We start from the raw sequence: 26,625 nt of genomic DNA on the forward strand, positions 1-26,625 counted from the left end.
TGGAGGGATGATAACAGAGCAACAGTACAGGTCAAGTTCTTCGCAAATCTACTGTTATAATTTTTTTATTTATTGTTTACTTTAAGGTCCTTTATTTCTATGGAGCTTTGTTTCTTCATATTTAGTTGATCATTTGTTTTGAATTATTCTATTTTCTAACAAGTTATGAATATGACTTCATTATTTACATTTATTTGATTTGATTCTATTAGCAGTAGTTCATTTATTTAGGTAAAGTGACAATGTGTGGTTTTAAAATTGAAATGTCCTGTTATAGCCCTGAATAGTACCAAAATGTCTCAGTTACATATGTAACCATGGGTCCCTGAGTAGGGAATGAGATGCTGGCGCTATGGAACAGCCTCCAGATGTAACGAGTAGAGCCTCCTGCTAGAAGTGGCTCTTGCATGCAAAATGGTCTCTGTAATCTCTGATGAAAGAGCAGATCTAATCAAGAGCCCCACCAGAGAGCCTCACTCTGTCATCCCACACTTTCCTCCTGGAAGCAGACTTAAGGCCTGTTCACACCGGGACGAATTTCGCGCGCGATGTTCGCCGACGTTTAACGCCTCGTGACAGGGCCGTGCACAGACATTTTGAGGGGCAGTGGCCTAAACCAAAAAAAGGGCACTAAGGGGGTGGTTGCTTGTTAAAGGGATAGTTCACCCAAAAATTAAAATGCTGTCATCATTTACTCTTCCTCAAGTTGTTCCAAACCTGTATGACTTTCTTTCTTCTGCTGAACACAAAATATTTTAAAGAAGGTTGGTAATTAAACAGTTGCTGGTCCCCATTGACTTCCATAGTATATATTTTTTTCTACTATGGAAGTCAATGGGGTCCATCAGTCGTTTGGTTACCGACTTTGTTCAAAATATCTTATTTTGTGGACAGCAGAAGAAAGAAAGTCATACAGGTTTGGAACAACTTGAGGAAGAGTAAATGATGACAGCATTTTCATTTTTGGGTGAACTATCCCTTTAACACAAATTTTCCAGTTATTACAAAATGTACAATTAAAAGAAAAGACAGCACACGCTCAAATACATTTTAGACTTTATTGTAGATGTTTTGATAGAACATCATAATTACACATTGGTGATAATAACAGAAGAAACTATTTACAGATTTACATTTTGGTTTTTATCTTTTCCTTTTACAGCAGAACCTTTCTATTTGGTACCATGTCCTGAAAGATCTTAATAACCTCATCTTTTATAATTGGGATGTCTTTTTCAATGGCCAGAAGCAGAATATCAGAGAGTCGTTCTTGTCCACACGCATTACGAAGTTTAGTTTTCACCAGCTTCAACTTCGAGAATGAGCGTTCAACAGTGGCTGTTGAGACAGGTAGTGTTGCAAAGATTTTCAGCAGTTTAAAAAGTGTTGGAAACACAACATGAGCATCAAACTCCTTAAATGTTTCCAAAATTGCATGGGCACTTTTTTGTGAGCATGTGAATGAAGAGTGGAAAACTCTAAGCTCAGTTCGCAGCTGTTCCTCCTCCTCTTGAAATCCGTAAAACTCACAGAGAGTATGGGCAGCATTAAGTGCTTCAGCATCTGCTGTGTCTTTCCACTTTGATGGTTCAATCAAACAATGCAGTGACATCACAATTTTGTCAGTGCTCCCCTTCCCTTGAAATCGCCTGTGGAGTTCCTGAATCAGGGAATCCAAGTGAAGTGAAGTACATCCTTCCTCTGTAGTACTCCTCTAAAGTCTGTGGCTGGTGGTCCTCTGTTGCTGATGTGGAGCAGTACTTAAACTTTGTTGGTACTTTCCGCCGCCTTGCTTGTCCTGGAATCTCTTCAGGCACATTGATCCCTCTTGTCTCTGCTTGGATGGTAGCATTGTGAAATATTTCTTTGAATTGGTCTTCAGTCCTCAGTGTGTTCATTCTGCTAATGACACCATTTACAACAGTGTATGCTGCTGCCAAGTCCAAGTCTTGCCGCTGAAGAGCATTTGAAGCAACTGCTGTTTCCATGAATATTGGAGTTGTTATCTCCAAGCAAAGAATAAATTCAAAGTTAATGCTGTGCAACAGCATGTGTGCGTCCCCTGCAGCTAGATCAGGTGGCTCAGACTTGGTCAGATCTTCCAGGAATTGCACAACTGCAGGAAGGCATTTTCTGAGAGTTCTGAGGGCTGTTTCCCTGCAGGTCCATCGGGTGTCTGAGAGCTTCTGTAGCTCAAGGGCACGCTGGCCAGGATTCATGGCTTCCTGTGTTTGAACAAAAGCTGCATGTCGTTTTGTGGAGTTGGCAATGAAGGTGTAAAGTTTTTCCACTACTGTAAAAAAACTGACAAAGTGAATGCTTGACTTTGCACTCTCCACTAATACAAGATTCAAACAATGAGCATGGCAATGAACATATAATGCCTTTTCATTTTGCTTTTGTATTCTGGACTGTAGTCCTTTGTAAGACCCACTCATGTTGGCTGCTCCATCATAACCCTGACCATGGATGTCCTCAACTTTCAGCTGGTTCTCCTTCAGCAAGTTCATTACTAGGTTTTCAAGCTGTTCTCCTGTTGTTGACTGAACATCACAGAGCTGAATGAAGCGCTCCTTTATGGTCATGTCATGTACATAACGCACCACAAAGCACACCTGTTCGATGTGTGATACATCAGTAGTCTCATCAAGTAAAATTGAAAATATTGACGCTTCCCTTCAGTATTTCCCGTTTCACATAAATAGCCATTGCTCTAATTAGGTCATTTTGTATTCGGTTTGAGAGGAGAGACACCTGAGGTTTTTGACATGATGCTTGTTTTTCTTTGATGTTGTCAAGATGAAGCTTAAGGACACTGTCATATTGGCCAACCAACTCTACAAGCTCCAAGAAATTTCCTTTGTTTGAACTTGAGAGGCTTTCATTGTCACCTCTGAATGCCATGCCTTGTTTCGCTAAGTACAATATAATATCAATCAGCCTGTAGATAATCTCCCTGTTTTTTTGCCTTTCTCTTTCTTTGGCTGCTTGCATCTCAAAGTCGCCCTTTTCCAATGCTGTATCCAATGCTTTTTTTTTAAAGGCATTCCACCGAATCATGCCTAACATGTGTGACTCTGTCCTGCTATGCTCCTTCATTTTTCCTTTAGCTTGCTTCCACAGACTTAACCCCACTGACTTCCAACCTGTCCTGCTCTTATACTTTTCATCATTCATGAAAAGCCTGCAGCTAAAACAGTACATTGCATCATTCTCAGGAGAATACTCTAACCAGGGGTGTTCTTCATACCACTGTCCCTGAAACGAACGTCCTTGTTCATTTTTTGGGAACGGCAAAATTGGACGACAGGGTCCTACTGAATTTGAAAATTTTGTGAAGGCCACATTGTATGTTATATTGTATTTCTTCACATGAGCAGGATCTGATGGATTTTGTAACTGAAGCAAGAACTCAAAGTCTTCAGGCTTTTTCTCCCTTGTGTACATGGCTGTGGCTGCCTCACTCTCCATTTCTTCCTGTTCTGCGTCTGTCTCTTCCCTCTCTGTCTCATTGTGTTGCCTTTCTTTCTCATTCTGAACTTTTTCTGTCTCTGGCTCAGTTCCTAGACCTTCACTTTTACTCTGTTGAGTTGATTCTGAGGCAGTTTCATCTTAATATATAGAATGAATAACAAACCTGTTACAATCATATTTTAAATACAATTGTTAGGCTTTAGTGCTAATTCAATTTATGTTCTTGTAATATAATTACTCTTCAAATAATTTAATGTCTATCTTTCTTTGTATCAAATTCCAGCATATTCAGAATCCTTTACTGTCAGTCAGTTTAACAACACTTACCTGTAAGTGTCTGATTTGGCTGATGCTCAATGGGCTCTCCCTCACTCTCTAAGCCTGCCTCTTCCTCATCTTTAATGGAGTAATAAGTAATAGACATTTAATTTCATATTAGCATACAGCATAAATCTATATACTATGCTAATATACAACTCACTTAGAGCCTAAGCCTACGATGTGTTAGTCTCAACTAAGATAAGTGATTATAATGGGAAATATACTTACAAGAATTAAAAAGACAAACGGTCTGCTAACTGTTCTATATGATGATTTACCTGCTGGCTTGCTGGAGCTTTGAATCCATGTTTGCAGAGTTGAACTGCCTTTAGCAGCCTCCCTTCGCTCTTTCTCTCTCTGTCTCTGTCTTCTTTTTTGTGAAGGCATTGTCTTGTTTTGTGTGTGTTTTTGTCTACAAAGTGTGCCAACAACAGAAAATTTAGTTATTTGTATTAGATCTGATCGAGAGTACAATAATTTGATTAGACAAGCAGCTAACGTTAATTCTAAGAACGTGGATTTGTTGTACAAGTTGTTAGCACTAGTAGAAGACCAAGAGCAAAACATTTCCGACATAAATAAAAACAAAACAAAAAAAACAAGTGACTAATTTCGCAGATTCAACCACTGTCTTCTCACATACATAGCCTACCTGTTAATGCGACAGCTTTCGTGAACTGTCGTGTTCACTCATAGTTTCAAAAGAGCGCCGCAGAGACACATACAGTGAGTGATGCTGCAGAGTGCGGAGCGAGCGGGAAAACCTGGAGCGGATTAGCGGAATCAGTGGAATGCTTTGAGCGGAGCGGTGGGGGTGGGGAAGAGGGGCACCTCAATCGATGAGGGCAGAGGGGCAGTGGCTCTGGCCACCGGGCCACCCCCCCCCCTGTGCACGGCCCTGCCTCGTGACTAAACAAAGGGCGTCAATGTGAGTGTGCACACCGGCGCGAAAAACGGCACGCGTAAAAGCGTCATTTTTTAAAAAACGCCTCGGGTTCGTTTTTTTGGTTTGACGCGTCACTCACTTGGCTCATCGTCAGCGAAAATCGCTTGGGTGTGAACACAAAAAACGTGTTGAAAAACGCTGGCGAATAACGCGCGCCGATATTCGTCCCGGTGTGTAGGGCCCTTTACAAGCCAGAAAATAGACCATTTGGGAGCAAACGTCAAAGTTACGTCTCTTGCAGCTGCGCCCACATTGTGGTGGCAGGAAAAACAGTGGTAACAAGTGGAGGAAAACGGGCGAGATCCACGGAATAAAATGGAAAAAAAAAAGTATTGTGCCGTTGGATGTCAGAATCGGGATGCAAAAAAAGACGCCCTTTATGGTTGCAAGCCATTAAATGGACAGACTGGACTGATGAAACCTCTGATGATTAGTCTACTATTAAAGTATGAATTTGATGTAAACAAAAGATCTACATAATATTTACTCACACATGCAGTTCATAGGGGACATAATGATTAGTCCTACAGTCACAACATGAAATGATATTTATATCATATCATTTTACATAGGTAACATTTAAATCTAAAATATTTGTATCTCACAATTCTGACTTTGTTCTCGCAATTTAGGGTTTATATCTCCCAATTCAGATTTTATAACTCATAGTTTATTGTAAGTTTATATCACAATTCTGAGAGACAAAATTCAGAATTGCAGGACATAAACTTGCAATCCTGAGGATAATCCTCCCTGGATTTCCTTCTCTGTTCGGCGTTCATTTATTATTAGAATAATGTATATTTACTAACTACTAGTTCATGGAACTTGTTTCACATCTCTTTCATTGAATGTTTTATTACCTCTGGAGCAAGATACTCTGGTGTACCACAGAATGTCTTCATTGTTGCTCCGTCTGTAATTCCTTCCTTACACAGGCCAAAATCTGTGATCTTTATATGGCCATCTTTATCCAGCATCAGGTTCTCCAACTACCACAGAATAATTATATTCCTTATAATGTTACATATACTGTATGTTTGATAGTGATGCAACAAGTAGCATTACACTAAATACACTTTCATTTTGTATGGATTCATATTCAAATTTCATTCATATTGTATGGAATTAGTATTTTTTTACATTTCTCTACGATATTTTATCTCACCTTTAGGTCTCTATAAACCACGTTTCTCTCGGAATGAAGGTAATCCAGGGCTGAGACGATCTCTGCCCCATAAAACTTCGCTCTCTCTTCCGAAAAAACACGATCTCGCGATAAATGAAAGAAAAGCTGTGATATAAGAACAAATATAAAGATGCATTTGAATTGTGAATCTTCTGGGGTAAAATTGATTATAATTAATACACACATCATTTGACTAAACATTTGATTGTTAAATGAAATTAAAAGAAAATATTTATTTGGTTAATTTTAATGAACAGTCATTGCTAAACTTCACCTTTACAAGAGCTCACCTCTCCTCCATTAGCATACTCCATAACAAAACATAATCGGTCATGAGTCTGGAAAGAATACTTCAGACCCTGCAACACAGAGGTGACATTAGGAGCATAATTTTGCTAAAGCACATAATTTGTTGCAAAGGAAGCCATAAACAAAGATGGTCAGATGACAAAGGTTTAATCTTCTTAAAGAAAAATGGTTGATCTCATAAATGATCAAAAGTAGTTATTTGATAATAATAGTTTTTAATAGTAGTACAAATATTTTGTTGGCACAGATCAGACATTTAGAATTTTTTATTTTTAAATACACTATACTGTAGGTTTTTTTTTTTTAAATACACTAGCTAAGTTTCCATCCACTTGTCGTCAATCGAATTATCTGAAGTTCGGTTTAAAAACTCGTGCGAATAAAGCTGGTGAAAGTGTGTTTCCATCCAACGGCTTTAAAGCGAATAAAAACCTGTGCGTAGTGACGTCACATGCTGTTTTGCGATCAAATTTGTATATCGAATTGATTTGAGACATTTTAGGTGTTTCCATTCATTTTTGCACTGAATCGCACAACATTCAAGCAAACATTTGCGAACAAAGTTTTGCTGGACAAAATGGATCGCGCCATCTACCAACAAATGATCAATATTGCACAAGTTGTAATAGTGCTTATGTGCCAGCTGATAGCGACATATCAAGCTATGTATCGCTGTTTGAGCGCTGTAAGAAAAAATGATGTGGACGTCGAAGATCTCAAAAATGAAGTTTATTACAGCATAGCAGTGGCAAGGTACACAAAGCACCTTGGGTTCACCGGCGTCAGAATGAACCCAGAACATCCAAATCTTAAACCTTTTATCCTGTTCTTAATGTAAATTAAGTTGATCTTGTTGCAACAGCTGTGGTCTGTATGTTAATGAAGTTGAGACACCCCATTGTCTGAGAAAGTTCTCTGTGTCCCACACCCAGTCCCATTCTACAATTGACTACCATTTGCTCAGGATGTAATCAACCCAAATGGTCAAGAAACAATAGAACTTGACTGCCTTAATCTCTATGATAATTAAGCCATTTTGGGGATGAGCTTATTCTAAAATATATTTAGGAGTGGAATCTGGGTCGAGGCAGACTACAATTTCTTACAGTCCCCTCTCTGATGCTCTTGGCCCAAAAGAAGCATCACATCCACTCCCTTCTCACAGATTACACCTCCCTTCCCTAGTGGGCAGGTGCCCAGTGGCGGTGAAGCCCTGCCTTAGGTTGTCCCCCTCTGGCCACCGGAGAATCTTACCCGTCTTTGGGTCGACACCTCATGCACACTGGTTACAGCTCCATCCAATTGGGCAGAATTATCAAAGAGACTCTTCTAAAATTTGGCAATATGATGTACAAACATTTTCTTGGGTGTGGGTGAGAAGACATTCAAGAACCATCACAGCCAGTAGGAGTGTCTCAAAGCGATCCTTAAATTATCTGCAACTCGACATTTAAACATAGAACACATAACATAATGCATTGGCAAATAATAAGAAAGATACATACACATACAGCCGTTTTAAAGGTTACATTCCAAATTAAACCAGAATAGGCAATATCTCCATCATGCATTTGTTTTGCAAAAAGCTTGTCTTTCTTCAAGGCCTTATTGGGCTCTCACAATGTCAGATGTGCAGAGATGTTCACATCAGTGATGTTAGCATATTGTTTAGTTTTGATAACTCAAATAATCAACAATCAATAGACAATATAGTGTGTGTGTGTATGTGTGTGTGTCATTTTGTGTCCATTTTCTCAGTGTGGACATCCTTTATCCACTTGTTTTCCCTCTATGTGGAGAAACTGCTGTCCGTAGTCTCTGAAATGGTTTGTTTCTGAAATCTCCTCTTGTTTCACTTTTCATTGTCCATTTTTTTATATTTTTTTCACTTGGACCATTCTTCTAGAAGAAGCAGTCACTGGTGTTGTTCAAGTCTGTGTCTCTTCATCAGTTCCTTCCATCCTATGGTGGGTCTCAGGTTTCTAGGTCTTTTAGGCCTGGAGTTCTGGATCTTGCAGGTCTGGATGTCTCTATTCTTTTCTTTTTCTTGAGAAAATCCCCTGGCTCCACGTCCTTCTCGTCCTTCAAACGACCAGATCATCTTTCTCCAGGAGGTTACACATTTCAGACAAACATCTCGATGCTTATATCTGAAACTATAATCAAAAGAAGAGGTTGCCCCCCTTTCCCCCACAAGCATCTTTTCACATTCAAACATCAAAGTCACAGAAGTTTCATTTCAAAACATCAAACATCGGTAATGTTTTTTAAAAAACATTTCTAAACATAATGTCATTAAAACATTTATTATAAATTACAACTACATATCAATGTTAATAAAACATGTTTCATAAATCATAAGAATCACCCCCCTTTTGATAGTAAACCTTTTTCTACAATGTGTTACTATCATAAAACTATTTCTAATTTGTGGTCTTCTTTTTTCCAATAGACCTCCCAATCACTGTTCTGATATGGTTTTCTAACATTTTCTATTCCATCAAACAATCCCTGAGAACCGTGTTTAGCGATGTATTTAACAATCATTTCTTCCATTTTAAAGTTTTATCTGGCTTTACAGTAACTTGTGTATTCACAACATCTGATTTAAATGACTATGCGATATCTAGATGCTTTAAGATATTCATTATTCAATTTATTCACAGATTGTATGCAAATGAACACAACCAGAACACTGAGCGAACCTTCTAAACTTAATCAAAGTCCCAGTCCTTAGGACCTTAAATTTTACACAAAATCGTTTAGGGGAAAAAAAAATAAAAATAAAAATAACACTGTCACAGTACGTCGGACACAACCTCACTACGTCGGGTTCTTGTGTTTTTATTTTTATTTATTTATTTATTTTCCTTAAAACAGCTTGATAATTCACAGTACTTCGGCCATAAACAATATGTATCAAAACAATTAACACTGTCAAAGTACGTCGGACACAACCTCACTACGTCGGGTTTTTATGTTATTTTCTTAAAACAGCTTGCTTATCAGTACTTCGGGCATAAACAATATATATAAAAAAATTAACACTGTCACAGTACGTCGGACACAACCTCACTACGTCGGGTTTTTATGTTATTTTCTTAAAACAGCTTGCTTATCAGTACTTCGGCTTCAAACAATATTTATGAATTTTAAAACAATGCCACAGTACGTCGGGCAAAACCACACTGCTTCGGGTTCTTTGTTTTAAACTTCACAAAGTCACGGCACATCAGACTCACTAGTCTAGCCTATGCTATAACACACAATAGTTGTGAAATAATTCTGTGACCACACTGCGTCGGGTCTATTCAATTACTTTAGAATTTCCTCAGAATTATTACAACTTCACAATCGGTTTCAAGTACATTAGAAACACACATTTGTTTCAGTTACTTTAGAAACAACCAATCTGAAATAACTCTGCCACCACACTACTTCGGGTTTATTCAATTACTTTAGAATCTTAACAGAATTATAAGAGACCAACACCACGTTTCAGTTACTTTAGAAACAACCAATCTAACATAACTCTGCAACCACACTACTTCGGGTTTATTCAATTACTTTAGAATCTTAACAGAATTATAAGAGACCACACCAAGTTTCAGTTACTTTAGAAACTTTACACTTAAGCACTTTGTTTCAATTACTTTAGAAACAACAATTCCAATACAAGTCTGTCACCACACTGCGTCGGGCTTATTCAGTTACGTTAGAATCTTAAACAAAATTGTACGGAATAGGCTTAAAACTCCTCCTGCTAATACTGAATAAACCAAATTCGATCTCTTCTGTCCTTAAATTTTCTTTTCTAGATTTTTTTAAACGAGGAATTCCTTGACAAAAACAGCATAAATGAAAGAAAACAGCTTTTTCTTACCTTTTCCCTTTTTTGTTGGAAATCCGTCGATTCCTGGGCCTGGCTCGCCAATGTAAGAAAAAATGATGTGGACGTCGAAGATCTCAAAAATGAAGTTTATTACAGCATAGCAGTGGCAAGGTACACAAAGCACCTTGGGTTCACCGGCGTCAGAATGAACCCAGAACATCCAAATCTTAAACCTTTTATCCTGTTCTTAATGTAAATTAAGTTGATCTTGTTGCAACAGCTGTGGTCTGTATGTTAATGAAGTTGAGACACCCCATTGTCTGAGAAAGTTCTCTGTGTCCCACACCCAGTCCCATTCTACAATTGACTACCATTTGCTCAGGATGTAATCAACCCAAATGGTCAAGAAACAATAGAACTTGACTGCCTTAATCTCTATGATAATTAAGCCATTTTGGGGATGAGCTTATTCTAAAATATATTTAGGAGTGGAATCTGAGTCGAGGCAGACTACAATTTCTTACAGCGCCTTCCATTTACTCCGGAGGACGTCCCACGGCTTGTCGTAACCTTTGTTGGCCATTTCCTTCGCGAGTTCCTGATAAATTATGGTATTTCTTAGTTTTTTGCTATCTAAAATAGCCGTTATATTTTTCTGGTAAATTAAAATCCAAAAGTATCTATATAAGAATAATATTATAGCGGTGGTGACGTGTTCATGTAGCCTAACATGTAAGGGTGCGCTGCCAATAACGCGCCTAAAAGCTGTCAGAACTGGGAAAAGTAATGATTATTAGTATGTCAAATATATCAAGGAGACATTTCAATTGTTTATTAATAAACAAGTGTTTTCTGTGTCAAAGATTAAGTTGACGATGCTGACTCGCGATCTTCGCAGTAGCCTAGTGAACGCGCAAGAGAGAAATGCACATTTCATTACGTAAGCAGAGAGTCTGTTTTCTTTCGTTTTGAATGGTTTTGTTTAAAAGTGTACATTTCATGCTTTCTATATGGCTATATGTCTCAGGTCTGTGAGGCAAGTAGGCCTAGCTTATACACTGTGTTTCGGTTCATTTAAGAGGCCAGCTCCAGTTCACGCGCTGGCGACTCCGTGTCCTGATTATATTATTGCCTGCTATATTTAGCCTCTTATTTATTAAATCCAGGAAATTGGTTGATGAAACATTGATTAAAATTAAGATACAATTAATACAAAACGAAATTCACTTTAAAGACAGACTTTCTACAAAAACAAACTTAATGAAGTGGTCAAAATCATGTCTGCCCACTCCATTTTGTCTCCCGATATTTTCGGGATCATCTTATCTTATTCATGCTTTTCACTTTTCATATAATCAACATGAAATTTAAAAAAAATATATTAATTTATTTACACGAATATGAAACTAAATCGTTTTTTAATGACTGGGCTACAACACATAGGCCTATTAGCCTACAGTAGCCTACAGAGAAATTTAATGTCGAAGATAATTAATATCATTTTATTGCATTTGTTTTAGTTGTTTTAAGAGTAAAAAAAACAAAAAAACAATTCGGTCGGTCTTAACGCAAGTTTACAACCGGCAAGTCGGTCGGACTAAAAGGGGAAAAAAAAGAATTAATTGGGTCGGTCCAAATTGACAGGGCCGGTTGGGTTACGGCAAACAAGAATATTTTTAAGGGTGGCCTGGGCGGAAATGAACTAAAACTTCTTCTTCTTCTATGTTTTGTGGCGGGTTGCAACCATAAAATTACCTAAATCTTAATCGCAATTTATTATTTATTCGGCAAATAACGTTTCCATCAGCGTTTACCGCATTCTGATTCTGATTCTGATAAGCCGTATATCGATCAAGATAAAATCCGATGAGACCAAACGTATTTCATTTGAGTCGATATTCATGAAATTCAATCGAATTTTACTGTTTCCATTAGGCATTTTTCATTCGATATCAATTAATTCGGATAAAAACGTGTGGATGGAAACATAGCTACTGACATACAGAATCAGCATATGATTCTCAACAGTGGTGACATGCTTCATGCCGCAATGCATCCTGGGATCCATTATAATATAAAACTCATGATGCCAGAATTAATTGCGTCATGAAGAATTGTTGAGATTCATATGCTGATTCTGTATGTCTGTGTCAAAAAAAAAAATTGTTTCAGAATGTCTGATTTGTGCCAACAAAATAATATTGGTGGAAATCTATCAATATCAATTTGTTACTTATGGTCAGTGATAAGATTAGTGAATTATTCTACTTTATGATGCTGAAAACTATATCACCTGATCATCTTATTTCATGGTGTCCTTTGTAACAAATTATGTGTTTTGGTAAACACTATTCCAAAGACCAGAAACTCAAATATAAAGTGAAGAGGCAAACTGCCCAACTAAATCTTTCTAAATCTCATCTAAACCTCTGTTAATTCTCAATAAGAACTTCTTTAGATGATTGGCAGAAATAAAGTTAGTCTGGTTTGTAATAAGAGAGATGTAGGCCCATTTTAGATTTGCATCGGGTGCAAGAGTCATTTATCCCGCCAATAGCAACAGCGCCCAAGATCCGCACACAAAGTTACTTGCGTTTCGCGTTTGATAGTTGCGTTTCAGACCGTTAAAATAGGGCCCTTAATGTCTTTTCAGTTGATTTAATTTCAGTCAATTGTAGTTCTTGTGTTTCTCTTTCCTTCATTGATTCTGCTCATTATCATCTGGTGTCTTCAATGTCGGCAATAAAAAATAAAGAGTTCTCAATTCATCTTTGACGTCTTTTGTTTAAATTTTTCTTAATGTTTTGTGTGAAATTTGCAATTATTCATTTTAAATGGTTGACTTTTGGAATTAATTTAATTAATTCTAACTCAATTCTTATTTGTTGAATTTAATTAATAATATTGCTTGTAATCTGTTGCCACAATTTCATTGAGTAGATATAGTGTATTATTTTAAAGGTCTATAATTGTTTCTGTTTTTATAATCTGCAGGCCTTGAAGGAATGTTCAAAGCAATATTATATTCATTTTCAGTAGCTAAGTTTCCATTTAAAGTTGCTTAAAATTTGAATATTGCATAAAACATTTGCGATAAAGCAACTGGAAGTTGCTGCAATTGGAGAAGAAACTGTGGCTCTTTTTTCCTCCATCATAAATGAAGACAAACTCAAATGCTGTCATGGTATCTTGCGTTCGGATGCAAGGCAGTCTCAGTTTTAAAAGTATAGCCAAAAGATTTGAGCGTTTTCTGATTTTAAAACCTGGAGCTCTGGCTCAGTTTATTTCTTTTATAACTGTGGTATTGCAACCACAAATTTTTAAGAGTTAAAAAATTACGTTCTGAGGTAAAAAAACAAACAAACAAATACCCTAATGCCAAAATGTCCTGTCAATAGATCTTTTATTGATTGTACGGTAACGGAATGTACCGTAAATTACATTTACTAGTGTATAAACCACTAATTCTAAAATGTTTTTACTTTGATAATATCAGCTTACCGTTAAGAAAGGGTGTTTGGAGTTCTGGAGGACCCGGTTTTCAGTAAGTGTGTGTGCAACCTCATCCTACAAATAAATAAGTAAAGAAAATAACTTGTTAGAACTTCTTATATACAGTAATTACAATTTATGTATAATTAGAACTTGTCAAAAGGAAACAAAAAAAAAATGTACAGGTGAACACACAATGCAATGTTTAAATTTACTGAAAGAAAAAGTAAAAATACAAGTGAAGGACATACTTTTGCTACTATCACATCCTTCTTGAGAATTTTCATAGCGTAGTATTTGCCTGTGGCTTTCTCCTTCACCAGTATGACCTTCCCAAAAGTGCCTTTCCCCAAGAGTTTAAGGTATTCAAAGTCATGCATTGTCTGCACAACATAAAGAAAAGTCTTTGAGAAATACAGTTTTAAATGAATATCCAATGAATAATTTTAAAAATCAAATCTTAGATTAAAAAAAGAAACATTTATTTTACACAGATTTTTTTTTTCAATATTTTATTTTATTCCTTTTTCATTATCTTATAGTTTAGGGGTTTAGGCCTAACATTTCAGCTGTTATCCTACCACTTTGAGGCGAGGTTTGGACAGGTACATCTCCATGTCCATGGGATCAGGTGAAGAGTCCATTCTCTCTTCCTCCTGCTTCTGTAGACTATCTGCCACAGCCTGGATGGCCTTCGTCCACTCCTCCCTGCAGAAAACAAGAAAATCACACAGGGTAACTTTTCTTTTACTGCTTTCTTTTGTGCAATGAGAGATTAAAAAAATTACTTTAGGGAACTTGAGGAGTGCTATCATGAATTTAAGCAAAACAGTTTATATGGTAAATGAACTATACTGCATACTGTTTGCTCATGAATATGACAAACCAACCTTTCTTCTGGAGTCTCAACATGAAAAGTGCGTTCAATAACAGTAGTCCACTGCAGGCACCGAATAATAAAAGTGTTTGTCTTTGGTCGCTCCGTCTTCATCAGCTGACATTCTGAGAAAGAGAGAGAAAGAGTATGTGCATTTTGGTCATGTTGGGGTTCATAAGTGGGGTTAGGGAAGGATGCAAAAGGGACCAGATATGAGAGAGAGAGAGAGAGAGAGAGACTTTTTTTTTTACTTTTAAGCTTCTTTTATTTACAGACACTTATAAAAAACAATAAATATTATATTTCACAAGAAGCATTAAAAAAATTCTACCTACATATACATAAATAGATTATTAGCTCACATTAAAATTAATTTCAATTCATAACATTATATCATAACCTCTCTCTTCACTTGGTTGACATAAAATACCTTTAGTACCCCAAAAAGAAAAGAAAGAGTCAGTATCATTTACAAATTCATAAAACTTGTACTCCAAAATTAACCTACTTTTTACCAAAGCCTTAAACATATGTAAAGGATCAATTCCTCCACTAAGAGGTGTTTTATTCTTCCTTGTCAGCCAAATTGCCATTTTAGCCTTACCAAACAAGAAATTGATCAAAACTGTTTGTGTCCTGTTTGAGGCACTATATTTTGGTCCAAAAACAAAAAGTCTATGACTCAATTCTCCCAATACACCAAACATGTCTTTTAGCCTTGAACAACCAACAAAAATATGAAAAACACTTTCTGAAATTCCACAAAAACAACACTCTTCCTCCTGCAAAGGATTCAAATGTGCCTTATATCGATTTGTTGCTATTATCCAATGTGAAATTCGCCATTGCAAATCTCGATTCCGCTTTTCAATTGGTTTCTTATATAAGGACCTCCAACTACCTTTTGGGGAAGTACCAGACTCAACAAATTCAGTCCACTTAGTTTCTGGAAGTTCTTTTAACGCTCTTAAATTGAGATATTTTACACAAACACAATAAAGAGCTTTCTTAGAAGTAATGTTAAAAAGACCAAGTTCAGGCATCCTAAAAGAGAGCAGACTTCCTTCAAACTCCTGCCAGTCTCCTACATCCACAGCCACACTGATCTCGGGGAAAACATTCTCCAATTTTTCAACTTTTAGTGGCAAAACAGGAAAAGAGACTTGAATTTCAGCTAGCAGTTTTTGCACAGTTCGAACAGAATGGATACCAGTCTTTATGGCCAGTTTTTCTGCAATAATCCACTGGTCATTTGACCTAAGATGGCAGATCTTATGAACTCCTGCTCTCACCAAGCTTGTGCGTACAGTCTGTGATTCCAATATCGCACTGGGTAGGTGAGAATTAAAAATTAAGGGTTCTTCAAGACCCCAAAGACTCTGTGTTTCAGAAATCTCCCTTTTAACAATAAAAATCTGCCATGCATTGAGTACTGAGGCATAAAAAGATGGGAGCCCACTAAGATCCATCTCCTTTAAATTCATTAAAAAGAGATGTCTGTCCAAATTCAACCGTCCCACTCAATTCAATAAGGCACAAGCCACTCTTATCCAGTTCTGAGACTGATGATAAAGTAGTCTCTGAGCAGTTTGCAGTCTAAAAGCAGCCACTTTAGACTTAATATCCATAAGACCTGCAGATACAAAACTGACTCTCGTAGCCAATGTTGTCCAGACCAGAACAAATTTACAAACAATTTTTGGACTCCTCCAATAAAATCTTCTGGTGGATTTAATACAATTAATCGATGCCATAGGATAGAGGCGGCAAGATTATTTATAACCAACACTCTTCCCTTATAGGACAGTTGAGCCAAAATCCAGTTCCATTTTGACAATCTGGCACAAACTTTGTCCTTCACACCATCCCAGTTTTTTCTTTGGTAGTTTTCAGAACCCATAAAAATTCCTAAAAACTTAAAACCAATTTTTTCCCATTTAACATTTTCAGGGATAACTGGTAAAGGCATTTTTGTTTTCTCATTACACCAAAATGCTTCTGTTTTACCCCAATTGAGTTTTGCGGATGATGCTCTCTCATACAACCCAATACTGTAATTAATAATATCAATATCTTTTTGTTCTTTCACAATTACAGTAATGTCATCCGCATACGCCGTCAATTTAACAGAATGAAGATCATCACCAATCCTTAAACCAGACAGATGTTTTTCTTAGTAGACATAAAAGTGGTTCCACTGCTAAAGCATAAAGCTGACCTGACAGTGGACACCCCTGCCTGATACCCTTCTGTATTCTTATTGGTTGGCTTAAACCACCACCAATCTTTAAAATAGAAGATACATTCATATACAAGAGTTTGATCCAAGATATAAAAACATTTCCAAACCCAAACGCATGCAATGTTTCAAACAGAAAACCATGGTCCACTCTATCAAAGGCTTTTTCCTGATCCAGGAACAAAAAACCTACATCCACTTCATAAAGTTTAGAGTAGTCCAAAATATCTCTGATCAGAAAAATTTTATCATGTATTGTCCTTTCTGGGATACAATAGGACTGGTCTTGATGTATTACATCCCCCAAAACAGATTTCATTCTATTGGCCAATAACTTAGCTATTAGCTTATAGTCAGATGTTAGAATCGATACAGGCCTCCAATTTTTTAGGAAACTCAAGTCTCCTTTCTTGGGTATCAGGGCCAACACTGCCCGTTGACAACGTTTGGGAAGTAGTTTATCTTTAAAACATTCTTGAACCACCTCATAAATGTCTCTTCCAATGATCTTCCAAAAAGCCTTATAAAAGTCCACTGGCAGTCCATCAATTCCAGGTGCACGGCCAGCATTAATTTGTATTACTGCATCAGTTAACTCCTTAAACGAAACAGCACTGTCCAGAGTCCGACTCTGCTCTTTAGTGATGGTAGGAAGCTGTTGTAATAATTGTGAAATGCATCCAGTATCAGTGTCCTCCTTTTTATAAAGTTCTGAATAGAAATCCACTGCAATCTTTCACATTTTTCTTGAATCAAAAGTCTTTAGTCCATCTGGTGTTGTTAAACATTGCATTTCATTTTGTTTCTTTAAGACCTTTTCTAAATTAAAAAAAATACGCAGTGGGAGCATCCATGTCATGTATAGACATAAACTGCGACCTTATTAGGGCACCTTTAGCCCGTACTTGCAATAAAGTTTCAAGATCTTGCTTTTTTTCAGATAATTTTCCATCTAATGATGAATCTGAATATTGAATCGTTCCAGATGTAATCTGAAAGATCTCTTGCTCTATTTCAGATATTTGTTGTTTAATTTTTCTAGTAGACAAGAAAGTAAATTGCTGACAAAAAACTTTTATTTGGGTCTTTCCTATTTCCCACCACTGTATCAAACTTTCAAAATCATCCTTTTGGGAAACCCACTCACTCCAAAACAATTCAAATTTTTCACAAAAATCTTTTTCTTTTAACAACACTACATTAAACTTCCAGTAAGGACTTTTACATTTTTGATTTGTCAAGGCAATATTTACTGTAATAAAATGATGATCTGATACACAACATGGAAAAATGTTACACTCCATTAATCTATTATTTTATTTATGTTTGATATAGAGCCGGTCAAGTCTAGCTGCACTAATCCTTCCTTGTGAAACTCTTGTCCATGTATATTGTTTTACAACATTATTCTTTTCTCTCCACACATCTATAAAATCATGTTGAACAATAATACTTTTCAAGAAAGAAGCTGATACAGAATCTGGTTCCTCATTATTTTTGTCTAAAAGAAAGTTAAGAGTACAGTTCCAATCACCACCGACAACTATAAATTCATCCAAGGTAAAACTTTTTAAAATATCTCCCAACTTTTTGAATAACAAAGTTATTTCTGTGCCTCTATTTGGAGCATAAATATTTATGAAAACAAATACTTGATTATGAATTTCAAAAGACGTCCTTTCTCCAATTCTATTTTTGATAAAATATTAACATCAAGATTAGCTGAAAATAGGATAGCTACTCCAGCACTGATATTTGTGCCATGGCTTAAACAATGTTTCCCTTCCCACCACAACTTCAACTCAGATTCATTATTGGAGTCACTATGCGTTTCTTGTAAAAATATTACATTATTATCTTTAAGCCTAAGAAATTCAGCTAGTAAAGCTCTTTTTCCACCATCCCTCAACCCATTAACATTTAAAGATCCCACTCTAAGAATCTGCATTATAGGGGAGAGAAAAAGGAAACAGAAAAAGAAAAAGCAGAAAAACGAAAAAGTAAAAATAGATCCCACACCTTTTTATTTTTTCCGTTTTGACATTTTTGCCTGATCATTTTGAGCTTTACGTGCAGCCGTCATAAATTTTTTCAGCCTAAATCTTTTTTGTTCCAACAGTCTTCTGAGCAATCATTACGGATTTAACAAATTTGTTACCATCAGCAAAGTATTTTAAAGGTCCCATTGCATGGATTATTTTATTATTGTAGAATGTTTCCTGGGGTGCCCTTATAATGTTAGTATGTTTTTTAGATCAAAAGTTGTTATAATTTAGAAATAAAAGGCATATTTCCTAGCCTGATTTCATCCCCTGATTTGAACGCTCTGTTTGAAGGGGCGTGTCTGCTGAGAGACTTCAGTGTAAACGCCCACTGCTGTGATTGGCTGACATGCTTGCATATGAAATATCTGGCATTACATGTGGAACTATCTGGAAAACTTTTACTATTACAGCTATCATACGTTTTTACTATTACAGCTATCGGGATTAACGAATCGTGAGAAGTTTAAGTATTTAGATCTATTCCTATCACATAAAAGGTTGCAGTGATGAGCATTGAGCAGATAACAGCCTGTTGATCGCGTGAAAAAAGATCTTATCATTGCAACGCAGTTTCTGCACTCTCACTAATGATTTCACCAATGTAAGAGCTTCGTTGTGCAGTGTAACAGCGTCATTGATTTCATAACGAGTTTTGGCAAGTGTCCAGATAAACTCGCGCTGTGTGATTGACAGCTTGGGCGATTGGAAAGGGATTGTTCTTTGATCGCTTTCTGTATATTAATCACAGTTTAAGTAAGATTATTTTCATCCTACTAAGAGAAACGATGTGAAGTTGATCGCTACTTCCATAGTAAATCACTACTTACCGCTTGCTGGAATATAGTTGAAATTGCCCCCTTCGTCAGTATGAAACGCTGAGAGAAGCCTGCTTGATATTGTCCCAGGTTAGAAAAACAGTCCGTGGTGAAATGGACAGAGCAAACTAACAACTTCGAATTAAACTTTTGCGGTCTCCGATTATAGATAAACATCAACCACGCCTGGGGCCCGTTCTTTGTACGTCGCTAACTCAGTTAGCTGGATTTGATTGTTGGCGATTTGGCATGATCTTGGATTGTTTGGTTCTTCGACGCTCATCCTGGACTTGCTGTCATAGCAACAGGAGGGCAAACTTAAACCTGCTCGTGAGCAGGCTTATTTCATGTTAACAGGATTATTAGACTGCGGCTTCAAGCGGAGCTGATACGGGAAGTCCAGCGCAGCGCGATAGTGCACTTTCTGAGATAAATATTTTTTCTCGTGAGATTGTCGTTTACATTATTAATTTGTTGGAAACGCACATTTATTTTCGACTTGTCAGAATCGGGCTTTAACTACAGCACAAACTGTTCGCATTGCCCTAAGATGATTTGCGAGTGGCTCTTTCCTTTACACTATTGAACTTGATGAACTTGATGGCAAGTAGGCTACTGTCTGTCGTGTCATTCGTGTCATTACATGGCGCTTTTAGGTTTAAAAAAACAGGTTTAGTTTTTTTTTTTTTTTTTTTGGCATTTCCAAGCCACTTAAGACCCAATGTTGTAAAGCAGTTTTTTTAAAGCAGTTTTTTTTAGTCTATCATAATTTTTTATGAAGATCATGCAATCATGACCATGCCGATTACAGTAGGCTATATGTCACTCAGGCTTCACTAACGTGATTGGTACCAGACTATAGGCTAGACCATAGACTGCCATCAAGGCCTCAATGAAGGGGATTATGTGAACAGAAAGGGGGTTCACAATGTAAATGTGCAGCCCAGTTACTATTGTGATTCTTAATATTCCAGATTAGTAATATTATATCAAATTAAAAAAAGGCAGTTGACTAAAATCTTCCAATCACAAATGTGAAAGTAAAATGGCCAGGATCTGTGCATGACTTAAGAATTTTCAGAGATTCACATTTATGCACATTATTTGAAAGTGGTAAGGAAAGTTCCACAATTAAATATCAAGCTCACTGTATTACTTATGCTGATCCTAACAGAACTGTATTTTTTCATAGGTGATTATGACATGTTCCTGCCTGCAGACAGGTGTTTTATGACCCGTTCCCTGACCCAAACCAGTTACAATGCAGCTCTAGCCAGGACAAGGGCACACAATGAAATGAACTTTGGCTAACTAAAGGGAAGATTTCAGTGTCTGAAAAGTCTGAGGGTTGGACACCCGACAGGGCCTAAATAAACACTTTTCATTAAATGTTCAATAAAAGACAAATATGCTTAGTTCCTTGAGTTTTATTTCAATTGTTCTTTGTAAAGAAAAGCCAGTGGTCAAGTGCCTGCAACAAGAGATATTAGACACATGCCTCATGCAACAAATAAAAAGGAAAAGTTGGCTATACACTGCCCACCTGTAGGCCTATGTCTCCTCTGTCTGTGCAGACTCTTCTGTAGGCCTTTCTGTAGATGTGGAATCCTGCAACTTATATTGCAGCCATAAAGCATACAAGTATAAATTAAGTAAAGTTATTTATGCACTTGCAGGTTCCTCCATATGACAGTTATCTGAGAGGGTTTATTCACTGTCCAGTGCAATGGAAACAAATGGACATTCCAAAGTCTTATACTTTCTTTCCTTTGGAAAGTTAGAAAATGTCCACTTACTGCACATATTTCAGCCACCACTTTCTTGGGAACAAATACAAGTGTTGGTGTATTATGTAAAAGTGCACAAAAGAGGAAAACACAATGTCATTAAAATGAGCTACACTATGAAAAAAATGTGATCAATAACTCATGGCAAAATATTTTTACATTAACATAAGTTTATCAGTTTTCACTTTCACAAGTCAAAGCAATTCATCATTACTCAAGATTTAACAGTTGAAATGACTATATACTGCCTTAATTTAATGCAGCAGAAATTATTTTACAGTGTAGGCTACTAAGATCTTTTCTTTTTTTTTTCTCAGCCTTTTTCTTGGTTGCTTTTATAAACAGACAACCATTTATTTAGCAGTGCCTTTTATAAAAGAGACTATAATATAACAAAAAATTACCATTATGTAGAATATTTTTGTACTTCACTTTTATTTGTTCCCATGTTCTAGTGTGGTGACTCTGACATTACAATGAACAAAGTAATTATGCAATTATTAAAATACAAATATATAGGCTAATAAGTGATAAAAACATCTAACATGGCCACCTCTAACGGATTTAAATTGTCAGCTACTTTTTGTCAGCCCTCTCTCCTGGCTTTTGCAGACTTCGAGGTGTTCCCTGGCGTTTTGATTAAACATTAAAATTCTGAATAAACTTCGACTATTAGTTCTTGCCACGCTGAGCAGCCAATAGCAGCGTTGCTGATCAATGTTTCTACTATCGATACATATCCCCTTTTATACCAGCGCATGAGCGCGCAATTATCTCAGATAACTAAATCCAGCTATACTAATCATATCCGGCAGGTGTGTTCGAAGAACCTAATTAGCCAGATCATGATTAGCACGATGATATCATCTTGGATGTGTAATTTGATCTCGGATGTTTTAAGCAACGTACGAAGAACGGGCCCCTGTTGACATTTCGCCATCAATACGCATGTATTCCTGTGGGCGGAGGTTAGTGAAAAAACAGTTTTAGTGACGTCATTAAAGAAGGAAGTAGAGGGATGTAGTCCAAACTGAACGTTCGATGTAGTCGACTTCTGTTAAATAAAATATCTCGCTTGGCATTGAACTTTGAGCTTTATCATTTTACAGATATTATACTCTAACAACAACATTACACACTAACTAAAGTTTGAAACATGGGATCACGAAGAACGGGACCTTTAAAACATCATTTTTTTTTCCTTTAGTTTGATCCAGAAATACGTTTAATTCTTCCACAGAATAAACGTCATTCATCGACTGACTGTAATCAATTTCAGACACCTCCGAGCCGCTATCACATCCTTCCATCTGAGCCTCATCGCTATCTTCATCTACTACCAAAGCAGACTGCAAACCACCACCACTTTCATTCTCAATACCAGTACTCAGTTCTACGGTGGCCCAGTAGTGCACAACACAACGAAATTTAAAAAGCAAACATAAGTTCACGCAAACATAAGTTCACAACACAACGAAATGAATCCACAACACAACGGATACAAGCCACAACACAACGAAATAAAGCCGCAACACAACGGAAATAAGCCACAACACAACGGAAAATCTACAACACAACGAAATAAAGCCGCAACACAACGGAAATAAGCCACAACACAACGGAAAATCTACAACACAACGAAATAAAGCCGCAACACAACGGAAAATCTCCCGACTTTTTAGAGAGTCAGCAGTCTATAAAAATATATCAACACCCCGATTAGTTTGAACAGTATGTAGCTAACCATTGTATATCGACATTTATTCATTCAAAATCACCTACGTGCATTATAGCTGCATATTTATACTCTAGAATGCTTTGACGCGCAACCACAGCGCATGATCCCTGAGGGAACGTCTGCCAATTCCTCCAAGTTGTTAAAACGTATAATTTGTATTAATTAAAATTACTTTTAACATTCAAAAACAGACATGTTCAAAATCCAAAGCTTGATTGTATTTGATAGTAGACTGACTTAATACAGGTCACTTTTTTCCAACACCCTTCATGTATTTACAGTAAACAATCTTTTTTTTTTTTTTAAGGAAATTTCTATAAAAGTTTTTTTTTTCTTTTATCATGTTTCAAAGGTTGTAGTTCCTATTGACTGACTTACAACAGGTGAAATTGTGCCAATAGCTCCCTGTATGCACAGTACAAGATTTGTTTTTTATACAAACATTAGGCCTAAATCAAGTTTTTTTTTTTCATGTCACAAAGTTTGTGGTTCATAGTGACCAGGCTGACTTATTACAGGTGGAATTGTGCCAATACCTCCCTATTTCACCAAATGGTTTTTATTTTTATTTATCAAATTATATTATAATAAATTATACATTTTAACCACTTGGTGGAATTGCTAGACGTTCCCTTATGGATCATGCGCTGTGGTAGCGCGTCCAAGCATTCTCGAGTATAAATACACAACTATAATTCATGTAGGTTATTTTGAAGTAATATTTTATGTCGATATACACTGTTAAAACTAATCGTGGTATTGATATATTAAGACTGCTGACTCTATAGAACAATGGCAAGGAAAACTAACTTTATCGCGCTCCGAGAGCCCTCTAGTGGTCGGGAGAATTTCCGTTGTGTTGTAGATTTTCCGTTGTGTTGTGGCTTATTTCCGTTGTGTTGTGGCTTTATTTCGTTGTGTTGTAGATTTTCCGTTGTGTTGTGGCTTGTTTCCGTTGTGTTGTGGATTCATTTCGTTGTGTTGTGAACTTATGTTTGCTTTTTTAAATTTCGTTGTGCACTACTGGGCCACCGTACAGTTCACTGTCCTTTACAGAATCAACTACACATTTCGGAACATTTGGGCCTCCTTTGTTTTCACCATCTTGTTTAGATAATTTAAAAGCACTCACCTCTGATTTTGAACTCTGTTCTGAAGCACTTTGCTCAGTTGAGGAATTAACCTGGGTTGTTTCGCTGGGTTGAGTAATTCCACAGGTAGAAACAGATGCCTCGATATCCTCATCTTGAGTTTCCTGCCTTTCCTGCCAATATTTCCGTCCTTCACTTCATTCTCCATCTGTTTTTTATGCGGGCAAGTAAATCTCTTATGCCCCAAATCTCCGCAATCAAAACAACGCATACTATCTGTTGCGAATATCATGTACGAGCTATCTCCATGTTGTATGCGAAAAGAGATCTCCAAAGTCTTAGAGGGTGCATTTAAAAACATGAAAACATGTCTTCGAAAAGACAACACATGTTTCAATGCAGCATTTTTGCATCCAAGTGGAACTACTTTGATGGAACTAGCAAACTTACCAAATCGACTAAGCTCTATGATAATTTCTTCATTAGAAATGAAAGGAGGCACGTTTGAAATCGTTACTTTAGTTAGTAGCAGGTGCGCGCAACGGCGTTATCTGCACCAAAGTGTCAGACGCAACAATTCTGTTTTCAACAAGCCTGTTCACTAAATTTTCCTCTTTCAGAAAAACCACGACGGCCTTGTTCATTCTAGAGGCCGAGACTATTTTTCCATGTCCTACAATTTCTCCCATTGCTAGTAGAACATCTTCAACCGTAAACGCTTGATCCGAAGCAACTTTACATCCATTCTTGATTGAGAAAACCGGCGTTCCCTCACCCGAGGGAGACGCCATAGTTTTCTAAATCAACAAACGGATTTTAACGATTTTTTTTTTCTTGTTTGTTTTTTCAAAAATAAAAAAATATATAAAAGTGATAAATCAGAAAAAAAGAAAACCCCACCATAAAAAAAAGAAAACGAGAAAATTGAAACGAATTCAAGCGCACCGCTCTCACACTCCACGCCACACTCTTGCTTCCCAGCATGCACCACACACGAGAGAGAGAGAGAAAGAGAGAGAGATTCGTGTTCACTTGTAAATTCTCCCCGGTAAACTGTTAAAACAAAATGGATACCTACGTGCCACAGAGAAGTTATTGAGTGGAGTTTCCAGCTGGTCAATATCTTGCGGTCGCTCTTTGTACCCAATAAAAGTTCCGTCACTCTTGAGTAAAAAGTATCTTGGTCTCCATGTCTTTATATATTCTCCTAAAAATAGAGACAGTACATTTAGATCAGTTGAACATCTTTAACAAAAAGCTTCAAACATACTACATAAACAATAATATGAAATTATGAAGCCATGTATAAAATGGAGGCATAAACAGTAATGAAAAATCTCTGTGATATATGTGATAAAAAAAATACATTACTGTTCAAAAGCCTCTTATGCTCACCAGGGCTGCATTTATTTGATCGAAAATGCAGGAAAAACAGCAATATTGTGAAATATGATTATAATAAAAAATGTTTATATGTAATGTACTTTTTAGCATCTTTCGAACGGTCGTGTATACGATAAATATCTGTGCAGTTTACATGAAATACTTTAGGAAGTTTACATGTTCAGTGGTGTCACATTTTATACTCCATCTAAATTCTCTACATTTCTTATTTAGTTGTAAATACAGTGCAGCGCACTGGATTCTACACCAGAACAGCGGCTCATTATTGGCCAACGCTGGTAACATGAGCACCACGAAGCATGCATGTACTGATGACGCAGGAGCTGGCCAATAATGAGCAGGCGTTCTGACGTAGAACCCAGAAGCGCTGCACTGTGTTTACAACGTAAACAGCGTAGGAGTATGACGTGAAGAGATTGCTGAATAAAGTCATTATTTTAGTTTATTCTTTTGCACACAAAAAGTATTCTCGTTACTTTATATCATTAAGGTTGAACCACTGTAGTCACATGGACTATTTAAAAATATATTTACTACCTTTCTGGGCCTTGAAAGTTGCAATGACGTTGCTGCCTAAGGCTGGTTCAGAAACCTCTCGGATTTCACAAAACATATCTTAATCTGTGTTCCGTAGATGAACGAAGGTTTTACGGGGTTGGAACAACATGAGGGTGAGTAATTAATACAAACTAAAAGTCCATGAAAACGAAACTAAGAACAAACACATCTGAATACGTGTCACAGAACGCTCCCTCCTGGAAGGCTTGACCTCGCAGCATGGAGAGGAGAAGGAGGAGGCTTAGGAGGAGGACGAGGAGATGGCGAAGGGATGGTGACAGGAGATGGTGAAGGGATGGTGACAGTAGATGGTGAAAGGATGGTGACAGGAGATGGCGAAGGGATGGTGACAGGAGATGGCGAAGGGATGGTGACAGGAGATGGTGACAGTAGATGGTGAAGGGATGGTGACAGTAGATGGTGAAAGGATGGTGACAGGAGATGGCGAAGGGATGGTGACAGTAGATGGTGAAAGGATGGTGACAGGAGATGGCGAAGGGATGGTGAC

General features: G+C 37.1%; 1 protein-coding gene across 3 annotated transcripts in view; it reads right to left on the reverse strand.

Moving 5' to 3' along the window:
• The window catches only part of LOC307168113 (RAC-alpha serine/threonine-protein kinase), a 258,725-nt gene that overhangs the window by 199,841 nt on the left and 32,259 nt on the right, over nucleotides 1–26,625 (reverse strand). For 2 of the 3 annotated variants that reach the window (XM_079887725.1, XM_079887724.1), the window contains 8 exons: nucleotides 25,234–25,362; nucleotides 14,454–14,565; nucleotides 14,145–14,271; nucleotides 13,815–13,946; nucleotides 13,573–13,638; nucleotides 6,221–6,289; nucleotides 5,910–6,035; nucleotides 5,605–5,733 (listed from right to left, as the gene is read on the reverse strand). In XM_079887725.1, coding sequence (XP_079743851.1) covers nucleotides 5,605–5,733; nucleotides 5,910–6,035; nucleotides 6,221–6,289; nucleotides 13,573–13,638; nucleotides 13,815–13,946; nucleotides 14,145–14,271; nucleotides 14,454–14,565; nucleotides 25,234–25,362 — 890 coding nt within the window. The remainder of the gene's footprint in view (nucleotides 1–5,604; nucleotides 5,734–5,909; nucleotides 6,036–6,220; nucleotides 6,290–13,572; nucleotides 13,639–13,814; nucleotides 13,947–14,144; nucleotides 14,272–14,453; nucleotides 14,566–25,233; nucleotides 25,363–26,625) is intronic. The other variant, XM_079887726.1, reaches the window with a different exon arrangement.

This window comes from Squalius cephalus (genome assembly GCF_949319135.1).
Source record: "Squalius cephalus genome assembly, chromosome: 12".
Lineage (NCBI taxonomy): Eukaryota > Metazoa > Chordata > Actinopteri > Cypriniformes > Leuciscidae > Squalius > Squalius cephalus.